We start from the raw sequence: 25,395 nt of genomic DNA, 5'->3' as shown, positions 1-25,395 counted from the left end.
GTTTTTTTTAATATCTAATCATATCTTCAGTCAGATTGATTTCCATATTATACTATCGTAGGCTTCTATCGTATTTTCGTAACTACAGTGTACAATCCCGTACTCTTAACATGATCCCTGGACCGATTTACCCTTCCCACATCAGCATCAAGACACTTCTATGCGTAGCAATAACATTCTATCATCAAGCTGAATTGTATGCAGCTACAGTATTTGTGCCAACCAGTCAGCATGCCTTAATAACTATGATTAAGTGGGTCATTCACTATCCGACTGGTGGTCCAACTAGTCGGATCTTTCACCACTCTTGCTTCGACTGGTTGTCTATGAGTTAGGCCAACATTCCCACTCACGTTTCAACACGACGCGGCTGTCCTTGTGATGTCGGATGTGTTAGACCTCCAGTTTATCAAACTCGTCCAGTTAGACATCCAACATTCCACCCAACATCAACACCCCATTCATGGTTCGTCGTCGAATCCAACATTGAATGTTGGACCTCAAATTGGAAAAGAAATAATAATGAATAGCCCAATTTAGGAATATAGCAGCCAGACATGCGCAGTTGGCTTCCTTCCTCCTACCTCCGCCCGACACCGCACCGAACCACTATGGATCTTCTCATCAGTCCAATACTGCACAATGCATGGTTTTGACAGAAATGTCAGGTAGCATTTTGTTAGACCTTTATCATTTCCAGCAAAAAAGAGCCGTTCCTGTTCTTAGAAGGAGCCTCGAAGTTACCAGGGTATAGTGATAAGATCGTCATCACTAAGCTGATTATCAAGGAGGTGTTAATAATTATGTTGGTTCTCAAAATTGAGGTCGTCAGGTTCAAAGTTATAAACCAAAGCAAGGGTATCAAATGAGTACTGAAGATTTAAAAGCTATATAACTCTATACGCGATAAACATATTTTTGTGAATGTTATTATGTAAAACTATAGACTATACGATTTGTTATGTTTTAATAGCCTCATTAGATTCGAAGAATCATTTATTACCAATTAATGCTAAGAAACTCTAAATTTTCTTCTTCCAGTTTTGAAAATGCCCTAGAACGGAGAGGGTAATAGATGAAATTCTATAGTTATTGAGTTGGAAAAAACATCAATTCATTTAGATTTTTCCAAGTTTTCTCTCATGATATATTAAAGTATATTCAGTATTCAGGATTCTCCTGATTATCTCCCAATCATGTTTTCCCAGAACATATTACGCGGGATTACATAGCAACTAATAGTTCTATCAGGACAATATATTTATCTGGATAAGGAAGAGACTAAATTGGTAAAAGCTTAACTGGAGGCTACAAACTCTCTTCTCCAAATCGTAGATGGGAATTTACGTTTGCAATTGCTACTGCAGGTTAAATCTGGTTGTATTATTTGAATAGCTAGTAGCTGTAAGCTGTTACAGATGGCGGAAGGCGCAGACCCGAGAAAGGTATTGGACCGATTGAAAACGCTGCAACATAATCCGGGGATTCACAGCGTGTAGACTATCTAACCCTCTCAGACTTAAAACAGAACTTCCAGAACAATACCACCAGGGGAACAAAGAAATGTAAGTAATAGCTCGAAAAAGGTTGGCTTTGTATTATACCTGCATCTCCCATTATTACTCTCTGTATAATCTGGCTTTTCTTTGGCCTATGCTTGAGTTTTATCTTCTAACTCAATTCCATAGCGATTCGAAAATTGAGCCACGGATATATAATGATAAGGTAAAGGTTTTGAAGAGCTTTATTGAAAATTAAACTCATTTGTACTATGAAAAAATGAACATTTTGTACTATAAAAATAACGATAATTTTGTTCTGTAGTTCATCCACAATAATTCACTCCTCTAGAAAATATTCACAATTTTCCATATAAAGTGAATCCATAATACTTTCTAAGAATGTTGCAGTTGAAAATCAAAAATGATCTTTTGAAACTTGGAATAACCATTCATTTAATAATTTCAGAGATGAATAATGCAATAATTATAAACGGTATTATTTTCACTATAATAATGTAATATTTTGGAAGTTTCAATATTTTTTATGAATAATGTATTAAATAAAACATGATAAACTCTAAAAATGCATATGGAATGTGAAAAATGATTTATCACATTATGTATATGAAATGTGAAAATGAATTATCACATAACACATCCTGAAAAATAGGAAGTAAATATACTTCCAGAAAGGTTTACTGTGGATATAGAACAGGATGTAGCATTAAAGCGGGTATATTGAATAATTGGGATTTTAATTTCAAAACAGGAAGTTCTAATTTCAATCAGAGATAATTATGATAAAACGAAGAAAAAAGAATACAAAAGGAATACACAGTACAAGTAAACTAAAGAGTATTTATTGATAAATTTTCAAAGCGAAAAATAAGTTTTTGAAAAAGTAAATGACTTTTAATATTTTTTTTTCAAACCATGTCAATTTTTAGCTTGTTGCTCATCTGTATCATTTAAAAAATCACATGTGGGTAATTATCATATGATCTGTATTTGTTTGGAAGCTATTTTTCAAGTGAAAAATAAAACAGAAAAACAACATCTGCAGAAATGCATTAACAAAACACTTCACAACAGTACATACACTACACTACATTACACTACACTACACTCACACAGAATGACAATTTTTTGAAAATTACGCATATCTAACAACATAAAACTGTAAGTATAATTCAATCACTTTTACAAAGTAATTAAAACCATAGGTAATTTTTTAGAAATAGTTCTTTATACAATTTTTTTCACAAATGATTCATGATGGATCCTGGATGGGAATTTCAAATAAGTTATAGCTTGAAGCTGAGTTAACACTAGAGTTGTAAACAACATGTTGTTCACAAATTATTTTTCTACAAAAAGTTGACGATTCCTCTTTAGAAAACAAGTTTCTATGTAGAGCAACAAGAGTTGTAAATTTTTGTCCAAAGTATAATGTGGACTTGTAGAAGGGTAAAATTTTGTTGACAACTTCCAGTGTTTCCCACAGACAAGTGCACAATTCTTTCAAAAACAAGAATTTTTACACTTTTACGTTGTTTTTGACTCATTCAAACTGGCTATTAGCATGATTGAGAAATAATAACCCATTTTCATGGCTTGAAATTGAGTAAATTGATCATTTTGAAGATTATAGATTGTCATTAACTATGCAGTAAGAAACTAGAGAAAGCTGCAAAGAATAAAGCAAGGATCACACTAATTCAAGATGATCAGAATAGTTGTTAACATGAACATTTTTGCTTATTATCCATTTTATTTCCAAATTGATGAATCTCAGCCTAATTATGAATTGTCATTTCACATAAAAATTGTTCACTATACCATGTCAGTAAACTGATGTGTAGCTTGTAGCTTTCATATCAAATGTTCAATGATATTATATTATTGATAAAAAACAGAGTGGATGGATAGAAAAACTTTTGGTTTGAAATACAATTCTGCTGATTATTAGTCAATCATCAATAATATATATATATCATTCATGGAAACCTTTTCACAAGAGCTTTTCTAACTTACTTTGATTTTGCACATTCATTTTATTTGCAATGCAGTTTTTAATTAAGTTGTTTATTCTTCCAGACATATCCACACACCACAAAAAGCATTGAATTTTTATCAAATATGGCTATGAGAAGATTTTTTCATCTTGCTGAGGCTTTTCAGGTAAAATATAAATACTTCTACAAAATAATTCAACTGGTAGTATAGTAATATCAGTGCTAATACTCTTTATCTATAAATAAAAATGAACTTTCTGTGCAGAAGCATTTCTAAAAAAATGCTAGTAAATTTTCATTTGAAGTATATTTGATTCTGAATTTTATACAAATAATGTGCCTGGTTGAGAAAATTTGATAATATGCATGCAGGCCATTTCAATAAAATTGAATTTCTCACATGTATATTTGCCACATGAGCAAACTAAAAGTAATGTAGCAGACTATAAGTAAAAGTTTAGTAATGATCTCTAGGATGATAGCCAATCCAAGATAATTCAATTGCATCATTTCTTTCCTATTCTTATTATTATTTTTATGCTATCATTAGCACACTTCAAAATATTATTGTCGTATCTTTTGTGTAATATTTTCGACTCCTCTACTCTCCACAAATTCTTATTCAAACAAAAAATACTTCTTCAATGTTGTTTTCCTTTACGAACTGCTTATCATCAAATCACTTTTTTGCTATTAAAAATAACGAGTAGCAGTCATTTTTTTATCAATAAATTAATTTTTTCCCTTACTGTGGAAACTTGTCACATATACAGTAGGCCTATACTGTTTACTGTTTCATATGTACTCAGAGCGACAAGTTGTCACAGTAAGTGAATAAGTTAATTTATTGAAAAAAAATTACTGCTGGTCGTTCTTTCTAATAGCAAAGAAGTGATTAAACAAATTATTAGCAATTCAATTCCTTCTTTGAAAAATACTTCATTATAGCATATTGTAGGGCGCTACTTTTAAGACACAAATTATTACGAATTATGCTATGATACCGGTAACGTAATCATAATTTACCGAACTATATATTTAAATTTCAAATTGAAATTTTCATATTATTATAAGTTTATTGTTATTAAAACATAACAGCTAACATGATGTTATCTGAATTGATTAATTAATACTCATGTGAATTATTATGTCATGTTCATTTCTATTATTTTTCCTTTGTTGAAATTCTTTAAAACTCTTCATTCGATTATTTTGCAGAGTTTGAGAGGAACAACTATTCCAACTGTAACACATCACCAAAATTCATACCTCCAGCAATTCAACAAACTTTTCAGCACAACAAATGTAGATCTTGCATGTGGCATAAAGAATAATGGTGAGTCAGCTGGTAAATGTTCTAAAGAGAACAAATGCAAGAATGGCCATAGCAAATGGCCAGTTGGCGAGAAAGGCAAATGTCCTAGTGATGTGGTGAATAAGTGTTCACATGAATCAAGCAGCAAATGTTCCAAATGTCCTGGGGAGTCGAGCAATAAATGTTCTGGGGAAGCCAAGAAAAAATGTCCAGTTGACCCATGTGAAAGATGCCCTGCATGCCCTTGTCCTACCACATGTGGAAATGGATCAAATGGAAATGGCAAAAATGGTAAGAAAGAGAGACTGTGCTCACAAAAGAAAGCTCCAGGTGAAGGTGCAAGACCAAAACCAAAGCCAAAGCCGAAGCCTTGTCCTACCGAAGAAAGTAAATGTCCACAGAAAGTGTCAATCAGTGACATGAAATCCACATCAAGTAGTGGTGATACAAAGAAAGGAGCAGGGAAGAAGCCATGTGGTAATGGTTCTCAGAAAGATAAATCAAAGAAAATGGGCAACTGTAAAAGAGGGCAACCTGGTGGGGGAAATGGTAAACAGAAAAATGGCTCTAAAACGTCAAATGATATTGCAGCTGATTCCCAATCGAAAAATGTTGTCAATGCTACTAAAAATAATACGCCACCAGAAACATTAGAAAAATATCAGGAAAAATGGGACAAGAAAACTCCTCCACAGGGCGCAGAAGAGAGCACATTGGTAGGTAATATCATATAATTTATTAATCACTCATTTTATTAAATAGTTAATATAAGGATGAATCTATATACTACTAGCAGGTAACTCAAGCTCCACAGGGGTTTAATTGAAAAATTGAGATGTTGAAGAATTTTAAATAAACCTATATATTTAGGATTTTTTCATCCTCGGTGAATTAAAGATCTATATATGCAAAATTTCAAGTTAATCAGTCCAGTAATTAAGAAGTGGATTTCCCATCTCGTACATGTATAAGCCGATTCTTTCCTTTACATTATAGATAATTATAAATATGTATCTTGTTATAGTAAATTTATTGGTTGAGGTTTCTGTCACACTCATTCCCAGTTTACGAGAAATCTTGTGAGATCATCCAAGATGAAAATAATTCGAGAAGCCTATTTTTGTTATGGTTTATTTGAAAGAAGCCAATAAGTGTTAATATTGTTTTCCAAGCTCTAAGGTTGAAAGGAAATTTAAATTAAACACTCAAGCTACTTTCTGGAATAATTATGACAGAATTATTTTTGTCTTTTTTTCGTTAGGACTACTTACTCTTGAATGTAAATAAAAATAGAAATCCAAGTACCCTTTTAAAATTGTTATTTTACCTTAGATCTAAGTTAAATTGTAATTTAGAAAAGGGTACTTGAATTTATATTTTTATTTATAGAATTATTTTTAAATTATCAAGTTAATGAAAGTCTTCGAATGTTTACAAGCCTCTTCAAAAAATGAACAAGATTTCAAGCAGTTTAACGAGATTTCAAACTCTATTGCTCTTTGATTCAGATGTCCAATCAGCTTCGATTTATGATTTTTTTTATTTTATATAGTAGTCCACTATACATTTAAATGTTTCTCCTTAATAAAATTATCAACCTATGACGCTTGTGGGTGAGTCCATAAGGCTAGCAAAAGTCTAATCATCTAGAATCAGTGAGAATTTGATCCATCTGAAGGGAATGGTCCATCTGAATTCAGTGGAATACATGAATTTCGATAGACTTTAGAAGTAGGCTACATTCTGCTTTCAATTTGAGTTCATTTTTCAAGTAATGAATTTTTTAATAACCCACTTTTACTTTCAGAAAAAAGTTTAACTGTATACAATTCTAAGAACGCTCAATGGAATGGATTTTAATGTAATTTTCTTTATTAGCAAAATATATTAGCCTATAATACGGTATTCACTTATATATAGAATCTCAATCATTTATTTTGTATTTTTTTATTCATTCATACTATCACGTACACCCTGAGTAGCTTCAGAGGTGGGTGATTGATACCCAGGTGTTGCTCCTGGTCGACTTAGCTCAGTTGTAATGTGGGCGGGGAAAGGTGGCAAGTCGAAGTTCCTCTTCTTCCTTCTTTGTGCCTTAGCTGGCGTGGACAGCACCTCCTGGTGCTTCTGACGGCGTGAAGGTCGCTCTCTACTCTGATGACACCACTTAGGCATCACCGTTAGAGGTGTATGCCACTCACTATGAGCATCATCTATACCTGGTCCACAGGTACATATTTACACTGTCCATCTGGTAACCGGACTTTTATATATGGTCGACCTTCTCGTCTGCGCTTGCCTAGTGTTGTGTTGCGGTGGCACAGCACCGGATCCATATTTTTAGACAGACCTGGTGTGGGATCCTGTGGCACCATCTCTTTGACAGGTGTCAACTTTTCCACCTCCATGTCAGTCAATGGTGGCATTGAATCTTTCCTTACCACCTTCCTGTTTGTTGGGCGTGGCGGGAGTGTTGTATTGTCTTCACAGAATGATTTCCAACCTTGGGTTATCCTCTTTGTGTTGACTGTGAGGCTAACATCTGACTTGCCATGAGATGGCATTCGTTCCATCCTAACTTCCACAACTTTCTGGGAGTTCGAAGTCTTTGCTCTGACAGTTGGAGCATAAATCGTGGCCTGTCGTTCAGAGTTGTTCATTCCATCACAGTGATCAACTATGTCATCCCAGGATGCTTGTCTTGGAATATATGACAACTCTGCCTCTCTATCAATAAAGGCATTGGGTTCGACTCTGTTCAAACCAATCTGCTTGATCCTTCTGTTGCGACTCTTGTTGTCCGGAGATTTGGAGTCTACAGCCGCTATTGTTGGGACTGATGTTGTCTTAGTCCTCAATAAGAACAATCGTGATATAATTCGCTGACTTGAAGGATTCAATTGGGGAGGATCCCACTCCACCTCTCTTGTGAATGTGTGAATATTCACTTTGTTTTCACGCATAAATTCCATGCCTAATAGCAACTCTTGTCCAAGTCCTTCCATTATAGATGCTGCTAGTGGAACTGTGATTTGTTCTATAGTTACATTAGTTGTCAGCTTCCCATTTAATGGGGTAGATCGTCCATCAGCTAAAATCGCGTGGTGATGAGTTGGTACCTTCCTTATCATCCCTATTTTTCTTGGAGAACTTCATAAACCTCATTACTCATATAATTAGCTTCGGCGCCGGTATCCAGCAATGCCTGACACTTTTTACCGCCGATTGTCACGGTAATAAATATTCTGTTGTCCCTTGATGACTCTTCAATTATAGGAATCGTCTGTGCCGTTCGCATCACTGCTGTCTTGTTCAGAGTTTTATTCTCCTTTTGCATATCACAGACACATTCCAGTGCTCTCTTTCCGCACCTTTTACATGGTGGGATTTCGGGACAGCGTGATCTCCAGTGCCCCGTTTTCTTGTATTGCCAACACACGGGTTCAGACTCACTAAGAGATGGTCTGTTACTAGTAGGGGTTATAACTGTCTCAACCTTGAGCCTTGTAATCTTTTTCGTGTCCTCAGTCATGTGAACTCTCGAATTCTGTCTATCCTGTTTCTCCTCTGCTTTGATTTGTTCATACTCCCTCGCGAATTTTTCCAATTCGTTGATACTATGAACATCTGATTGCCGAATATACAATTTGTACCATGGGAGGAGATTCTTATCCACTCTCTGTAGTTTATTTTCGTCTGTGAAACCTCCTCGACGCCTCATGAGTGTCAGTACATCTTTGAGAAATTCGTCAAACGACTCACCTTCCTTTTGCTTCCTTGTCTGGATGAGATTCTCGAGGTCCTCCTCATAGGTAAGTGGATAGTAGCGTGATCTGAAATCTGTCACAAAATTGTCCCACAATTTCCACTGGTCACGACGATTACGCATCCATAGGGTAGCTTTACCAACTAGTAATTCAGGAAGGGCAACTAGTAGTTGGTTGCCAGTAAGCCCATAGGCTTGTTGTAGCTCGTCTAGTTTTTCTAGGAAGCTGGGAGCATCTGATTGGCCATCAAAAGACAGTCCCCAGCTTCTTACTTTGTCACATACCGCCCCTGGGTCCATGAGGGGGTTTGTGTGAATATTGGTTCTAACCTCAGTATGGGTACCTGTCACCGAGTGTTTAGTTTCCCCACTGCTTCCACTCATTATGCCGGGTCTTGGGTTGGGGTAACGTACTGCCATCTTCTTATGTTGTTCCACTAACAACCTTCTCAGCTCGGCATGTGTTCCAGATGACACTATGCCCCAATCTTGTAGAAGATTGGATGCTTCATCCTTTTTCAATCTATAGATCCAGGAAACTCTGGGGTCGGCTATCACCTCGGGGTTTATGTCCTCGACCGACTGACCCTCTATTAGCTCCTGGTGCTGAGCATCTAAATCAGCCTCACCCTGTTAACTCATGATGATTCTTACTTCGTAGCCTTGTGTCCCAAGTGCGGGCGCCAATCTATCATGTACACCCTGAGTAGCTTCAGAGGTGGGTGATTAATACCCAGGTGTTGCTCCTGGTCGACTTAGCTCAGTTGTAATGTGGGCGGGGAGAGGAGACAAGTCGAAGTTCCTCTTCTTCCTTCTTTGTGCCTCAGCTGGCGTGGACAGCACCTCCTGGTGCTTCTGACGGCGTGAAGGTCACTCTCTACTCTGATGACACCACTTTGAGATAATTTTGTATTGGCCTTACAGCCTCGGTTCTGCTCCAGTATAGTAGGAAGAGGAAGGATAGACAGGAGGGACGGCAGCCAATGGGCCACTGTGCCCGGAGAGGATAGACGGTAAGGGACAGCAGCCAACGGGCCGCTGTGCCCTGGGAGGATGGAAGAATAGGGACGGCAGCCAACGGGCCACTGTGCCCTGGGAGGATGGATGGATAGGGATGGCAGCCAACGGGTCGCTGTGCCCTGGGAGGATGGAAGGATAGGGACAGCAGCCAACGGCCGCTGTGCCCTGGGAGGATGGAAGTATTAGGGATAGCAGCCAACGGGCCGCTATGCCCTGGGAGAATGGAAGGATAGGGACGGCAGCCAACGGGCCGCTGTGCCCTGGGAGGATGTAAGGATAGGGACAGCAGCCAATGGGCCGCTGTGCCCTGGGAGAATGGAAGGATAGGGATGGCAGCCAATGGGCCACTGTGCCCTGGGAGAATGGAAGGATAGGGTGTAATGTTGTGAATTGTAATTCCTTCACAGATAATACGATGTTTCTGATATTTATAAGAGCAGTCTCTAAGTTCCCTCTTTTGCGAATAAATTCACAAAAAATTAAGGCCGTCCGGCTCGCAAAATTACTGGGTTCAAACCTCAGCTCTAGCTCAGTGGTAGAAACATGAATTTTATAAATACAAATAATCACCATAAGGTTCAGTGACCGGTGATTGGTAATTCTTACCGCTGCTTCTATGAAGTTCTTGAAGAATACCAATACGGAAAATAAAAGAATATTTGATGACTGATTATCAGTAACCATGCATCACTAGAGAATAATAAGGACCAACTATAGTTGTTTCTAGTTGATTCTTAAAACGCTCGTCGTGAATACAAGTATTCACCAATATACCCTTCCAAAATTCCTTAGAACTTACAACGCCAGTTCTGGAAGCTCTCTGGATCCTTATATGATGTAACTGGAACCTTATTAATATAATTTCTTAATATACTTATTCTGGTATATGAGATGAGTATCATCAAAGGATGATAAATATTGAGTGCTCTGAATAAGATTAATATGACTTGATTCAATAATTTTAAGTGCTGCTAAATATTTGTTGGTATTAAAACAGCTCAAACTATATATCACGAGATGAACTAGGATAAAATAAATTTCTACGATTTGTATGCTGACATAAAACACAAAATATATTCCCACAAAAAAGATGTGCATAAGATATTCGATAAATCTATAATTCACTTAAATAATCTATTCCTAAATCTGAATAATTATCACAGGCTTTGCCAATATTCACAATAGTGAGTTTCAAATTCATAAATATATTATATTTAATGCTGATATTTAGACTTCCAGTCAATACAAAATTCTGCCAATAAAAACCTGTTCGGCCTATAAGTTTGATATGGTATACTTTGTTCAATAAACAAAATTAATATTTAATAAATTAATATTCAAACATGAGATCTCAGGGCTTTTAATATGAGTTCGGGCTGTGCATGGAAGTAAGCTTCCTACATATATCAAATAAATTTATAAAATGTTCTTATGAACTATGTGATATTGTTCAACACGTGGTGACTCTTAATTTTAATTCAAATTAATTGGAATAGCGCTTTTTTATTAATTAATTACCCCACTGGACGTAGAAAAAACGAGCTCGTTTGGTTTGACTTATCACTCACTGACTGAAGTTCTAGCTGGTCTCGTGGGTTGAATTAATTATTTCCAATAATTAATGGGTAGGCTCCTTTTCGTCACTGCTGGGCTAACGCGTGATCCAGATTTTTATAAGTTTCTTTCGAATTAAAGCTATTTTATGGGAATCTTTACAATTACAAACTCCTTGACAGCACTGAGTTCACAAATAATTAACATTCAACACAAATACATTACATTTAAAAAAGGGTTTGGCTTAATAGTTCATTAAAAATTTTAAAAGGAATAAGAAAAAACCCTAAACTCCATGTGCATCCTCTCCGGTCAGGATCTTAAGCCAGAAGAAGGAGGTTTTCAGAAAAATTTGCCTCTTCCTAGAATAATTCTATAAGCTACTCTCTGATTGGCCTTCAATTTAATAGACTCAATACAATTGGTTGCCTTGGGAATCAGGGCTTCCTCGGCTTTATAATAGAAAAAATTAAATAAAAGAAGTTTTTATACAAATATATGGAGTGTTTATCTTAATTGAATTCATAAATAAATCGTATCATACGATTTTAATAGATAATACATTTAGTTTTTATATGAGTTTTGTATACTCTTGATTTATCATGCTTTTTTGGATTATAATAAATATTTATACAGAAATAATAGTTGTTTGTAAGTCTACACATCGACTTCCTTTAGTATACATAATATATCCTTTATGAGTGAATTTTATATGATTCAACCGGTCATATGGGTTGATCGAATAATCAGCTGATTCGCTCAGTATTGATTCTAATAATTATCGATTTATCCAAGATCGACTAATTCTTTTCAAAATGTAAACAAGTAACTCTAACCTCAATGTTCATGCATTTTATTTTTTTTTTATAATCCGCCAATAATAAGTATGCCGCTTTATAATTTTTTGATCTTACCAATGGGTTCTCATAATTATTAAATCACAATAATACATGTTTTCTTATTGTTGTTGATAATGCTATTACTCCTAATCGCTAATAATACTTGATTTGAGTTGATTTACTCTTTGGGTAGGTCTAACCTTCTTTCCAATTTTATAGTTCTATTACATCTGATTGCCGAATATACAATTTGTACCGTGGGAGGAGATTCTTATACACTCTCTGTAATTTATTTTCGTCTGTGAAACCTCCTCGACGCCTCATGAGTGTCAGTACATCTTCGAGAAATTCGTCAAACGACTCACCTTCCTTTTGCTTCCTTGACTGGATTAGATTCTCGAGGTCCTCCTCATAGGTAAGTGGATAGTAGCGTGATACGAAATCTGTCACAAAATTGTCCCACAATTTCCACTGGTCACGACGATTATGCATCCATAGGGTAGCTTTACCAACTAGTAATTCAGGAAGGGCAACTAGTAGTTGGTTGCCAGTAAGCCCATAGGCTTGTTGTAGCTCGTCTAGCCTTTCTAGGAAGCTGGGAGCATCTGATTGGCCATCAAAAGACAGTCCCCAGCTTCTTACTTTGTCACATACCGCCCCTGGGTCCATGAGGGGGTTTGTGTGAATATTGGTTCTAACCTCAGTATGGGTACCTGTCACCGAGTGTTTAGTTCCCCACTGCTTCTGCTCATTATGCCGGGTCTTGGGTTGGGATAACGTACTGCCATCTTCTTATGTTGTTCCACTAACAACCTTCTCAGCTCAGCATGTGTTCCAGATGACACTATGCCCCAATCTTGTAGAAGATTGAATGCTTCATCCTTTTTCAATCTATAGATCCAGGAAACTCTGGGGTCGGCTATCACCTCAGGGTTTATGTCCTCGACCGACTGACCCTCTATTAGCTTCTGGTGCTGAGCATCTAAATCAGCCTCGCCCTGTTCACTCATGATGATTCTTACTTCGTAGCCTTGTGCCCCAAGTGTGGGCGCCAATCTATCACGTACACCCTGAGTAGCTTCAGAGGTGGGTGATTGATACCCAGGTGTTGCTCCTGGTCGACTTAGCTCAGTTTTAATGTGGGCGGGGAAAGGAGGCAAGTCGATGTTCCTCTTCTTCCTTCTTTGTGCCTTAGCTGGCGTGGACAGCACCTCCTGGTGCTTCTGACGGCGTGAAGGTCACTCTCTACTCTGATGACACCACTTTGAAATAATTTTGTATTGGCCTTACAGCCTCGGTTCCGCTCCAGTATAGTAGGAAGAGGAAGGATAGACAGGAGGGACAGCAGCCAATGGGCCACTGTGCCCGGAGAGGATGGACGGTAAGGGATGGCAGCCAACAAGCCGCTGTGCTCTGGGAGGATGGAAGGATAGGGATGGCAGCCAACGGGCTGCTGTGCCCTGGGAGGATGGAAGGATTAGGGATGGCAGCCAACGGGCCGCTGTGCCCTGGGAGAATGGAAGGATAGAGACGGCAGCCAACGGGCCGCTGTGCCCTGGGAGGATGTAAGGATAGGGACGGCAGCCAACGGGCTGCTGTGCCCTGGGAGAATGGAAGGATAGGGATGGCAGGCAACGGGCCGCTGTGCCCTGGGAGAATGGAAGGATAGGGATGGCAGCCAGCGGGCCGCTGTGCCCTGGAAGGATGGGTGGAAAGGGACGGCAGCCAACGGGCCGCTGTGCCCTGGGAGGATGGGTGGAAAGGGATGGCAGCCAACGGGCCGCTGTGCCCTGGGAGGATGAGAGGATAGGGACGACAGCCAATGGGCCGCTGTGCCCTGGGAGGATGAGAGGAGAGGGACGTATGGCAGCCAACGTGCTGCTGTATCAGGAGAGGAGGTCAGGGACGTACGGCAGCCAATGGGCTGCTGTATCAGGACAGGAGGTCAGGGACATATGGCAGCCAACGGGCCGCTGTACAAGGACAGGAGGTCAGGGACGTACGGCAGCCAATGGGCCGCTGTACAAGGACAGGAAGGTTGGGAGCAGAATGCTCTGGTCTGGGGCTCGTCTGGCGTTCATATACTCTCCCAAAGTAGAGGGGATGGAGTTGCGCCGCCGCCAGAGGCGGTAAGAATCCTCTCGATGCGCGGAAGATGGTGCACCATCGGTACCCTCCTTATCTCTGCGGTCAGCTAGCTTGCTGATAGCCGAGCGTCTTTTAATAATATTATTATTTATTTTGCAAAATTTTCCCGTCACAATTTTACTTTGTGGCGATACAATACTGTAAGTACATCATCAAAATGATAGGGAGAGAAAAAATAAGATAACCTTGTGCTATTCAATTCTTCCAAATTTAGATGAGGTTACTTACACATAGTCCGAAATGCAAAGCAGATTTACAATTTTAGATGCTTCAAAACCAAACATGGATTTAGCATTATTATGAATAATATATAGATAATATAATATACCATATAATATTTTTTATATTCTCCAATATTGATATTATTTATAGAACTCATTCATATTTGATTTTTTCTTTCCAGATGGCAAAGGTCACTGAAAGGTTTTTTGGAAAATGCAAGAAAGCAAAGTAGATGAACGTTTGATCTAAGGAGGAAAACTACCTATTTCTAAATTACAATAAAATTCTAGTGAATTATCTTTCTCAAATAATTTTAGCAATATTCTTCTTACCCGCTTCCTATAATAATATACTCAACAAAAGTTACATTTTATAAAAATTTAATGAAGATTATAGAATGAGCATTAGCGAGCTCTTACTTTTGACTTAAGGTCGAAGTCGTTATCCATCTGTGTGTATGTTCGACTAATATCATTGGAAGTGCATAAGAAAAAAAACTGTTGTGATTAATCATTTAATCAGCTTGAGTATTCACTGCATGCAATAAGGCTTACTATAGTATTTCCATTCATTCATTCATAGCATCATCTGAGGCTATTTGGGAGCTATCACACAGACGGTCCTTTATCCACTGACACATGATTTCAGCTGGTTAATTGGCAATATATTTCACAACTTTATTACATCAACTGAAAATGTTTGAAATATCAATGTGCAGTTTTCGCCATTCATTTTCTCTTAGAAGTCTGTATCGAAAGCGTGTATCACATGACCACCTCATTAAATAAAAAAATGGATTGATATAAGGGGCAAAAATTATGAAGCGACAGAGTAACTTTTTATTTCAAATAGGATCCCCAATGAAAGCTACTGTCAAATTATTCTTGTGAAAGGAATATTTTGCTGTTTCCATAATATATTATTTCCAACAACTCTGTATCTTAGTTGCTGGTTTCAAAGATTACAATACACCAGTTCATGGGCGAGTTTCCAACCCAATAGTACGGTACCTATTATTCCCATAGCAATTAATTACCTACTCAAAATAGCTATCTTTTATAGGCCTACAATAAATGAACTACCAAATTCAACAATTATTGAATGTAATTTGCAAGATTTTCTTAGTTGTATCATATAAGTTCACATGCATTCTTTTCAACTAGGCCTACTTGTAAAATCTTGATAAGATAACTTTTGAGACTCTAGCCTTTATCCTAACAAATATAAGAGTTGACAGATTGTGTAGAATATTGCAATTTATCAAACTTATACCATCGCCTACTAAAGATCTACATGGCCAGAACATACAGCCGATCAGCTGTTCAAAAGCGTACACTTCAACCCATGTTTACATTGAAATCCCTATGTCCAGTGGAATTTTTCATGAATAAACGCTAATAATTCAACTGATAACTACTTTTTCGAAAAAAGGGTTCTTATTTTCTCCTACAGTTACGTTGAAAAGTGGCCATTGCTGCACTGATTACAGAACGCAAAGAATCACTTTTCCGCTCTAGTGCGGGAAAAATTTTTCTGCACTCCAGATTTGCAACATGGCAACGCAAAATACTTAGTAGGTTATATGGAGCAACAGTGCAGCAAAATCAAAATGAAGTTGGTAACAGTGACTGCTGTGGCTGCTATAGTGAGCAGAGGTGCAACGAAGCACAATGCGCTAATTATTAAGTATATATTATAATGGAGGACAACGAGGACTTAAGGATTTTAGGATTAAGGTTTTTATCAATAATAAAATTACACAGAAAAACATTTGATGGATTTCAGGCAATTTTACCCATAATTACCCACTTTTCATATTCAATGGTAACTGTAGGAAAAACTTAATGTGAAATACGTGCGCAAAGTTCCTCTGCTGCACTCAAGAAACCATTCCGCCCTCGCCTACGGCTTGGGCGTAAATGTTTCTTTCGGTGCAGCAAACTGTCACTTTGCGCACTAGTTGCACAAATAACTATATTTTACCAATACAATTTTTGTCCTTCATCATGAATTTCAAGGGTAGTAATCATTGAGTTCTCTTAATAATCTTAGTTATTGGTTAACCAATTTGTAGGTTAGCCTTCTTTTAAATTAGCTTTTTCAAATTCAAACACGTATTTCAATTATTGTCAAAAAATATAGTGTAAAGTTGAGTTGCTTGAGATTTGAATTAGGTCTACCTATTGTTTTTTTCAATTTTGATTACAGTATTGCTCAATTTCTACGAGAGGAATTACAATCACGGCTTTTGTAGTATGCTAATATTTATAGCTTTATTAGATTTAAGGAATTTTTAGGTAAAACATAATTTTTTTGAAAAGGTAAATAGGTAGGCTATTACTCATTTTATTATATAAGTCACTATTGGAATAAGAATTCTTCTCAAATCATAACAAGAATGGCTTGAAATAGAAAACTTTTGCAGTGTTTGTTATCTTTAGTATTAAAACAGAACATACAGTACGGTATTTCTAACAATATTATTATAAACGAAAATATATGATCAATGATTATACTGCTAGCTTACTCAGCAAAGGATTTTAATATTCAGCCTGATCCAGTAACTTACATATCATTTTTATCTAATCTGTTTCTACTCTTAACAGAGTTTGACACAATTTGAAATTTGACGATTCCCCGATCCAAGACCGTGAGGAATACATCTTACTCATCGGAAGTAAGTACCGGTAAGTAGTGATCTTTATGGGCTATGGCTGATCGATACAGAGTAAATAATAATTTGTTGTAGAGTGAGATATCAGAGTTCTTGTATTTATATCATATGTAAGACCATGTCGTATCATGAAAAATCTATGTATATTCTTCAATAGTGCTAATGAACCAATGCTATGTTTATTGACGCTCTGGTAGGATACTACTTGAAAGATTTGTTCTTGGTCACAAAAGTTTAATATGAATAATATCCTGAAACATGAGAATAAGGGTATGATCACATTGAATGGGTATGTGCAAATTTTCGTCGAATCATGCATGACCCGAAAAACAAAATTTGAAAAATGCTATTGAAACACGTTGTTCACACTGAACGCAACAAAGTGCACGCTTACAGTGTGAGTGTTCCTCTTGCTCTTTTCAGATATTGTATTGCACGTTTCTCGTCTGCAAGCTTGGTTATGCATAATTAAGCGCGCTCTTGCACAAATTATATTAATATTTATGATGGTCTTTTAAGTTAATATATATGATGGTCTCTAATGAGTTAAGATTATCTGCCAAATGGCAGGTGTATCATTATAGCGCAATTAATAATCCAATTCAGTGTTGCTATAAATTTGTCATTTCATTCCTTGAACTGTTATTTCATATTATGCTAAAAAATTGTATAAAATTTGAACATTTTCTGCTCATTAGGTATTGAAAATGCTGATAAAACACAGATAAACACTGGAAACGCCAATATCTAGCACACCTTCTAGGCCCTGCAATAGCCTACATAACTAATACACCTCAAGTTACCTAAAATTTTGTACCAAACGTGAGAATTCTCTCTTGAATTTTTAAAAAGCTAAGAAAACGCTGGTAAGAGCAAAAAAAAAATCGCCTATTCTGGGCGATATAGAAGTCAATAAGGTTTAGCTATTTTGAATTGCTAGACCCTATAACTGAACTTGTATTCAACATTTTTCTGTCAATTCTTGAAAAAGCGCATACTGTATTGGCCGTCTTTGAATTTTTTTTCAATTACGGTCTCAGTCACTACACCTCCGTGTTTACGGAGGTAGTGTCTTAGTGCGCCTCTAGAAGGTTGAACATTAACTATATTTCATTTTGATAACTTTAAAGTGAAAAAACACTCATATTCTTTTGGTGTGGCGACTACCGTTTCGAGTTTCTGTTCGGCTTGAGAATGTACAACACACCAGCACTAAACGGTCGTCGTTACACCAAAAGAATGTGTTTTTTCAGTTTAAAGTTATCAAAATACATTATACTTTGTAATAATATTGGTGAAAAAATATGGATAATCAACAACGAATCAACTGAAACACGACTTTCTTACTTATCCGGGTGAGTAAATAGATTAATGGGTAAAAGAGTGAGTGTCATTTTACTTCTACCTAATATATATTAATATAAAATATAATGTCAAAAAACTGATATGTTTATACTTCATTCAGTTTTGAAGCTCTGCTATTTGAATTACAGCACGATCTTTAATAACTTCTGCTTTATTAATTAGCCACGGTTGTGGGATCAGAGGAAACACATACCGTAATTCAAAACACTACTAGCAGTTTTAATGATTATAAACTTTGAAGAAAGTATAGGTATATACAGTAGTTCAATTGAAATATTATTCATGATTGTGAATGTCATAATGTCAATAAAAAAACTACGGTGTTAAACTATACAGTTAATTTTGTAGACCTACCAGGGTACACTATTTTATAAATTGTAACTCATTCTCTATTAAATGTATGCCAGCTATGAATCATATTTAGTCTAAAAAAGCTTTGATAATATATAAATGTAATATTTATCCTACACGATTCAAAATCAACACTTTTTTACTTGAAAGTTTTGAAAAAATAATGAATTTAGTCTTAAACTCCAGAATAGAGTTGAGCGCACCCGTAAATACATCGTACTTAAATTCGTTTAAAAAGAAACTAATTTAGATTATCAACAATGTTTTTATAATTTATTGGTGATCAATAACACGATAATTCTTATTTATAAACCATGACTCGGCTAAACTTAATACTCTTGTAAAAGAAGTAAGTTTGAATTTGAATAAGCTATCTTGAAACATGTAACCTACAAATTGGTTAACCAATAACTAAAAATATTAATATAATTCAATGATTACTGCCCTTGAAATTTATGATGTAGGTTAAAATTTGAATTGGAAAAATAAAATAACAAGTCATTATTTCAAAAAAAGTGATTATCAGTTGAATTATTAACGTTTATTCACGAAAAATTCCATTCAACATAGGGTTTTCAATGTAAACACGGGTTGAAGTGTACGCTTTTGAACAGCTGATCACCTGATGGTTCTAGCCTTGTAGTTACGTAAGCAACGCTTATACTTTCACATTGTCACATTTAAATTCGTCATAATAACTAGTCATATGAGCTTGCATTCTGTAGTTGAATTGGAGGAATTTTAAGAAAAACACAAAACAATCCATACCTCTCCGTTTCTTGTATTTACTTGGTGATTCAAGTTTCAACTTATTTTGTTCAGAATCATTGTTTAGAATAGGGAATCAACCATTAATTATCAGTTCTTATTGTACCTTCAATAACGATCCTCCCATAATAATTATTGATACCTCTCCTTTTATTCCTCCTGAGAACCTTTCACGAATTGCCAGTGAATTCACGTACCTTAGATTACTTCCAGACCAGCTGTGAACCAGAATTCATTTAACTCGGGATTATTAATGGAGTATACTTGCTAAGATGTCGTCTATTATCTCATTTCGCAGACCAGGAACTGAAAATCTACACCCAGATTTTGAACAAGTCGACTCTGAAAATTGTCACAGTGAAGCATTAAAGCTATACACTGTACGATACGTGCCAGTGAAAAAGCGCAGTCTATCTTTCAAATTTACTTCCACTACGTGAATTGAAAAAAGATAAGCTTATTTCTCAGTGTAGATTTTGTGGCCTTTGTATTCAATGCACTAATGGATTACGTGGTGCACGAGAATCAGAATCTCCTTGCTTTTCATCTCTCTGAACTGAACTAGATTTATGGGAGTGTTATAAAATATTTCTCTGAAAATTTTTTATCAAATAATCACCGAAACGAAATCCAATTCTCAAGAAGACTGTTCCACAATAAAATTATTTTCATAATCGAAAACTAAATCGACTGGAATCATTGATAATGTTACAGTATTCATGTTGAAGATTGGAGACTGAAGACTTCTTGAATTGACGAGTGATCACATGATTTTATTCCATTAAATACATTTGTGTACCTAAATCATTCGTACTGGTGTAGCTCATTGTAATATTTCACTGTAGGCTATATTAGCGAAGAGTATCGTCGATACTACTATATTGGAAGATTCTACCATAGAGAAAAAATAGCATAATAGACCTTCTTATGCTATGGTTCCTCTATGATTCTACTAATACCTAGATTGGTTATTCTATGGTATTAGAAATATATCCTATTGCTCAAAAGTTAATAGGCCAACTAATTTACGGGAGAGTTATAAACCAATTCATCTTCAACATGCGTCTATAAGCTCAACCGATTGTGTCTGCCAAATTTTGAATTGAATGAAATATTTCAAATCTCAAAAAAACTTGGCATTCATAATTCCCGCTAGATCCCATTGTTAAAAATGAAAAGTGATCAGTCTCATTCCGCTTCTTTTATGAACTTTATTATAGGGAGAAATCTGAAGCCGCGTCCAAACTAAGCCGAATGGGGTTGATCGACACTGTTGAACAAGTGTGGACATGTCGCCCGGCTTTGTCGAATCATGCCGGCCCGAACCGAATTCAACCCAAATCAAGTCAGTTCGGATCGAGGAAGTCGAATCGAAATCAGTAGTGTGGACGTGTTGAACGCGGTTGCTCAGCATTTCACACTGTTCTTCCAATATTTATTATTTTATTGAAAATTATTTTAAGTTTATATTATTACATCCATCATAATAGTTATAATTACTATAATTATTCATGATGGATTGGAGTGACCACCAAACAATTTCGTTTATTGAAATGTATCGTGAACGGAGTTTCTTGTGGGACCCAGCAACTGATTCATAATACAAAAATAGGAACAAAAGGCGCGACTGGCTAACGGAAATTGCTTTTTCTTTTGGCATTGAGAAATGCGATGTGGAGAAGAAGATCAAAAATTTACAAATCATCAACATCATTATGCAAAAAATCCTTCATAAATTCTTCAGTACTATACTTTTTCTGCCTCGGACAAGGCTGGGCCTTGTCCAAAACCTCCTTGGGCGGCGACGATGGCGATCATGCTGACTTCTGCAACTGCAATGATAATTCGGAGCAGCCGCCACTGCAGCGTCTTCTAAGTCACTCATTTATTCATTAACTTCAATTTACTCATTCACTTACACCGGCGTGTGCCGCTCGACTAGTCAAATATTGAACATGTCGATCGGCATAGGTCCAGACTATGCTTAATATTACACGTAGAAATAAATTTACCAGAATCTGGTTGGACCAACCAGCACTACTAGAATATAGACGGTGATATGAATCCGTAAGTTTATAGCCAACAGTAGGCCTGGTTTTGCTACTGGGATTTTGTTCTTTGTATAACTGTAAAGTAATAGATATAGTTGATAGTTAATTAAAAATCTAATTCCAATGAGCTTCGCAATAATTTAGTAATAGACCAACTCAACACGCCCTGAAGCCTGAACTTATCGATTGATAACCGAGCCTCAAACTATAGATAGTAGGACTACTCATTTGATTTCATAGAATTGTTAATTATTGGACTCTGCAGTCAACTGTAATGAATGGCTACAACGAAGGCTGCATGAGTATTCGTGGTTGGATAGATAGGATTTATTCCCTTGGCTTCGTTATATGAATAATTGCAATCATAGATAGAGGTGCAATAAATCATTTCTAGGATCGCAAAGTCGCCCATACCGCAAACAGATAAAAGTGAGAGAATGCATTTGGGCGTTTATTAACATACGCTTCAAAGTGATAAGAGTTACCTGCGGAGAATTTATGGCTTCGTAATTAATTATCTCTATTCAATAATATACGATTCAATAATGCAGCTATGCCTGAAAAGCCTACAACCTCTTGGATCCTGTGCGAGTCACGTATTACAGCAGATATGCAACAATAGAGGAGGTTGAACAAAATCCTGTTAAATGGGGTTGTAAATCACAATTGAATACAGTATGTTTATGATCGTTGATTATACCTTGATTGAATATTGTGGAATAAAAAATAAATTAAAAGCTTCTATTCAGCTTCTAGATTATGACAGGTACTTCGACAAATTATTATGACAAAATAGACTATTCATCTGTTGGATTATCTCAATGAAGTATAGCCTAATATTAATTTAGTTAATATTTTTTATAGGATTCATTCTTTCATTGACGACTCTTATTTCATTCTTATTCTAGCTTCACTTGAGCCTATATTAGATGTTTGTGCAGATCAATAGATTTTGATCTAGCGCATTCACAACAATATGAACGGAATCCATTCATTAGGAAATTTGGTAGATCTTGGTTGTCAAAGAAAAATTCAGGTATGGAAATGAATGGAAGAAAAATGTTTTTGGTATCGAGTAGGTATATCCCTCTTTCTTTATAAAAATTATAGTGGAGGGAAGCGATAAAAATTAAATGGAAAAAATAATAATATGAAGCTTAGTTAATAATATCCAAAATATGAAAATCGTCCCAAAAAAAACCTGTAGAACAATAATAACAATAATCAGGATTGGTTATAACTCTGTAATTTAAAAGCTTGAAACTTTCATAGAGGTTCATCCATTTTTAGAAATATGACTCAACTTTATATAAATAAATATCAGCATTATAATATAACTTTCCAATGTTTTGTGAGAGTGTTTTATACCCGCAAATTGATAATATCCTCCTCCTGAACAGGTCCAATATTATTGCTACACGCCACTGTTCAAAATGTTACCGTACGTTCACGAGTGAATAATTAAGGGACGCAAGTAGTGTTACCGGTATTTAAAGTGCCTAGGGCGCTAGTAAATTATAAAACTTCTCTCACACCTATTGGTGTCAATAATATAATACTATGATAATATGGTCAAGGAAATTAACAAAAGAATAATACAAATATGAAAAACAGTAGTGCCAAACACATGAGTTAGTTCCCTTTCTTCGTGAAGATAGGAAGGAGGAAATAATAGTGAATTTCTATATTGTGTCAGGACTTAAAAGGTTTCAAGGTGAAGAACCAGTAGATTATCTTGCCAAATCCCGCGGAAAGATTTGCCTCTTTTTCTCAAGCTGGGCTGAAATTTTTGGAACCTCATATATCTGCGTGGTACAATGACTTACTTGGCAAACTTTCAACATTTCCCCTCGTAGGTTTATTCAATTCACAGGCTCACTAACGGAATGAAAAGTTAAAATATACTTTCTGACTGAGTATACAACACTCGAAAAACTTAACTCCCCTAATGAGCTGTGTTTATGCAGTGGATGTCGTATGAAGAGTGATTTCAAAGTCACACTTTGAGTAACTTATCAACTTCATTCTTCGCGCCGTTATGAGTCTTGACTTTGCGAAAATCTGTTTCCAGCTCATCTTATCTAAGCCTTTTATCTTCATCCTTGGCTGACTGGATATATATGTTTAATTACACTACGCATCCGCGTACATCCTATTGTTGAATTTTCATTTATCCACTTGAACATGTGAATCTGGGAGACGTTTTCACAGGAAATTTTTGTGTATAATTTGATAATTTAGTTGCTCAGGATGAGACAAATAGGAATTTAAATAAATCAAATTCATTCAGTACATAATCAACCAGGTCAGTTTTTTAATAAATAATTCTAATTCATTATTGAATTATTGTCCTATATCAATAGTAATTTTGTTATTTGTTTGTGATTAACTGTGATAAATAAATGTTCAACTTAAACTCCCGTGGGAATTGCTGGTCTCCTGTCGGGCGCCTTCCCAGGTGGCGGATTGGGGAACGCCTCCTAGATCAGAGAAATCAAATATCCGGGGTGGACCAAAACCAGCAACCTTGCAGACGGAGATCAGTGGATATTCAAAGGCTAAGGGAAGAAGACCCCAAAAGAAAATTGACTGCTGCCTTGTAGTTTAGTATTGACTTACCAAAGGCTAGGGAGGAAAACCCCCAAAAAATGACATTATCCTCCAGGTTGGGGGTTGGGCGAGGGGCTAATAAACCCTCACTGGAAAACATTTGTTATTGTGAAGCCTCAATATGAGACTCGTACTCGTACAGACAATAATGGAAATAAATCAGGAAATGCAAACAAAAGACGAATAAGAATGATGGATTGGAATAGCCAGAATGAGTGATGACAGGGTAGAGTACCATCAAGACTGCTGGAAGAAAGAATGCTTGGAACGAGAAAGAGAGGTCGACCACGGACAAGATGGCTGAACTACGCGATTGGTGACCTCCATCTGCTGGGCGTGGCAAACTGGCGATGGAGTGCAGAGGATAGAGACGAATAGAGAGGCCCTATGTTGAGGAGGCCAAAGTCCACCCAAGACTGTAGAGCCGGATAAAGTGAAAGTTGAAGTAAGTGATAAATATCTAATATACTAGCTTTAATAGCCTGTATATTTAGGGCTAACCGCTAACGTACGGTAACAACGTAGGTTATTACGAAATATTCTAGACGTGTAAGCCGTAATGTGCTTACAGACTTTTGCTCTGCTCCGCAATCGAACGTCACTCGAGCAGATCAATTGATGATCGACCGGGGAGCAAGAGTGGAACGCGAGAAGAGCGTGTAACAGAGGTGTAACATCTCGCGTAATGTTCAGGATCGGAGCGATTGCAGAGCGAGTGCGGAGCTTGCGTGGAGCGATTGCGGAGCGAGTGCGGGGCGTGTTGGAGGTGCGTATATCTGTACGCACCTTAACAATACAGTATTAAAGGGGAACTATATGAGATCTCCCTGGGAGACAAATTCTATGTGGTGGAGAATGAGATATGAGACGTATACAAAACATGTTTTACTCTATTAATCGTACTCCCCTGTGGGTTGAGGGAGCTTTGAGTCGAACATCGTACTCAAAAATGTGTTGAAAGCAAGAATTCACCCACAGTATCCCTGCTTGTCGTAGGAGGGACTGCCTCACCTTCAAAACCACGAGATCTGCCCCATCAGGGCAGTTTTGGAGGCACAAAAAGAAAAACCCAAGAGACCAGAGATGGATGAAACTTCAAGCACAAATGTGGGTCAAGAGGCTGAGTCGAGGGTGACCAGGTGCCCTAGAGGCAATTAGACCGACCCCTCCTTCGGTGGAATGATCTAAAAAAAAG

At 36.7% G+C, this 25,395-nt stretch overlaps 1 protein-coding gene across 2 annotated transcripts; it reads left to right on the top strand.

Moving 5' to 3' along the window:
- The first annotated feature begins 2,219 nt into the window (after window positions 1-2,219).
- Window positions 2,220-14,692, top strand: LOC111053535. Of its 2 annotated transcripts, none has more exons than XM_039432283.1 (4): window positions 2,220-2,681; window positions 3,600-3,683; window positions 4,736-5,548; window positions 14,563-14,692. In XM_039432283.1, exons 2-4 carry the CDS (start codon window positions 3,642-3,644, stop codon window positions 14,611-14,613), a joined length of 906 nt encoding a protein of 301 aa, XP_039288217.1. In that variant the 5' UTR covers window positions 2,220-2,681; window positions 3,600-3,641; the 3' UTR covers window positions 14,614-14,692. The 2 variants fall into 2 exon arrangements, with proteins under 2 accessions (XP_039288217.1, XP_039288218.1); XM_039432284.1 differs by having other exon boundaries at window positions 2,530-2,681; window positions 4,736-5,552.
- Window positions 14,693-25,395: the final 10,703 nt, after the last annotated feature.

This window comes from Nilaparvata lugens, chromosome 7 (assembly GCF_014356525.2).
Source record: "Nilaparvata lugens isolate BPH chromosome 7, ASM1435652v1, whole genome shotgun sequence".
NCBI lineage: Eukaryota > Metazoa > Arthropoda > Insecta > Hemiptera > Delphacidae > Nilaparvata > Nilaparvata lugens.
This window is presented reverse-complemented; position numbering and strand designations above follow the sequence as displayed.

What these genes read in the sequence shown, in the direction of transcription:
- LOC111053535 (XM_039432283.1), top strand. Translation starts at nt 3,642, where the DNA reads ATGGCTATGAGAAGATTTTTTCATCTTGCTGAGGCTTTTCAG. An exon ending in ATCTTGCTGAGGCTTTTCAG is followed by an intron (nt 3,684 to 4,735) that starts GTAAAATATAAA and finishes ATTATTTTGCAG; the next exon opens with AGTTTGAGAGGAACAACTAT. An exon ending in GCGCAGAAGAGAGCACATTG is followed by an intron (nt 5,549 to 14,562) that starts GTAGGTAATATC and finishes TTTTCTTTCCAG; the next exon opens with ATGGCAAAGGTCACTGAAAG.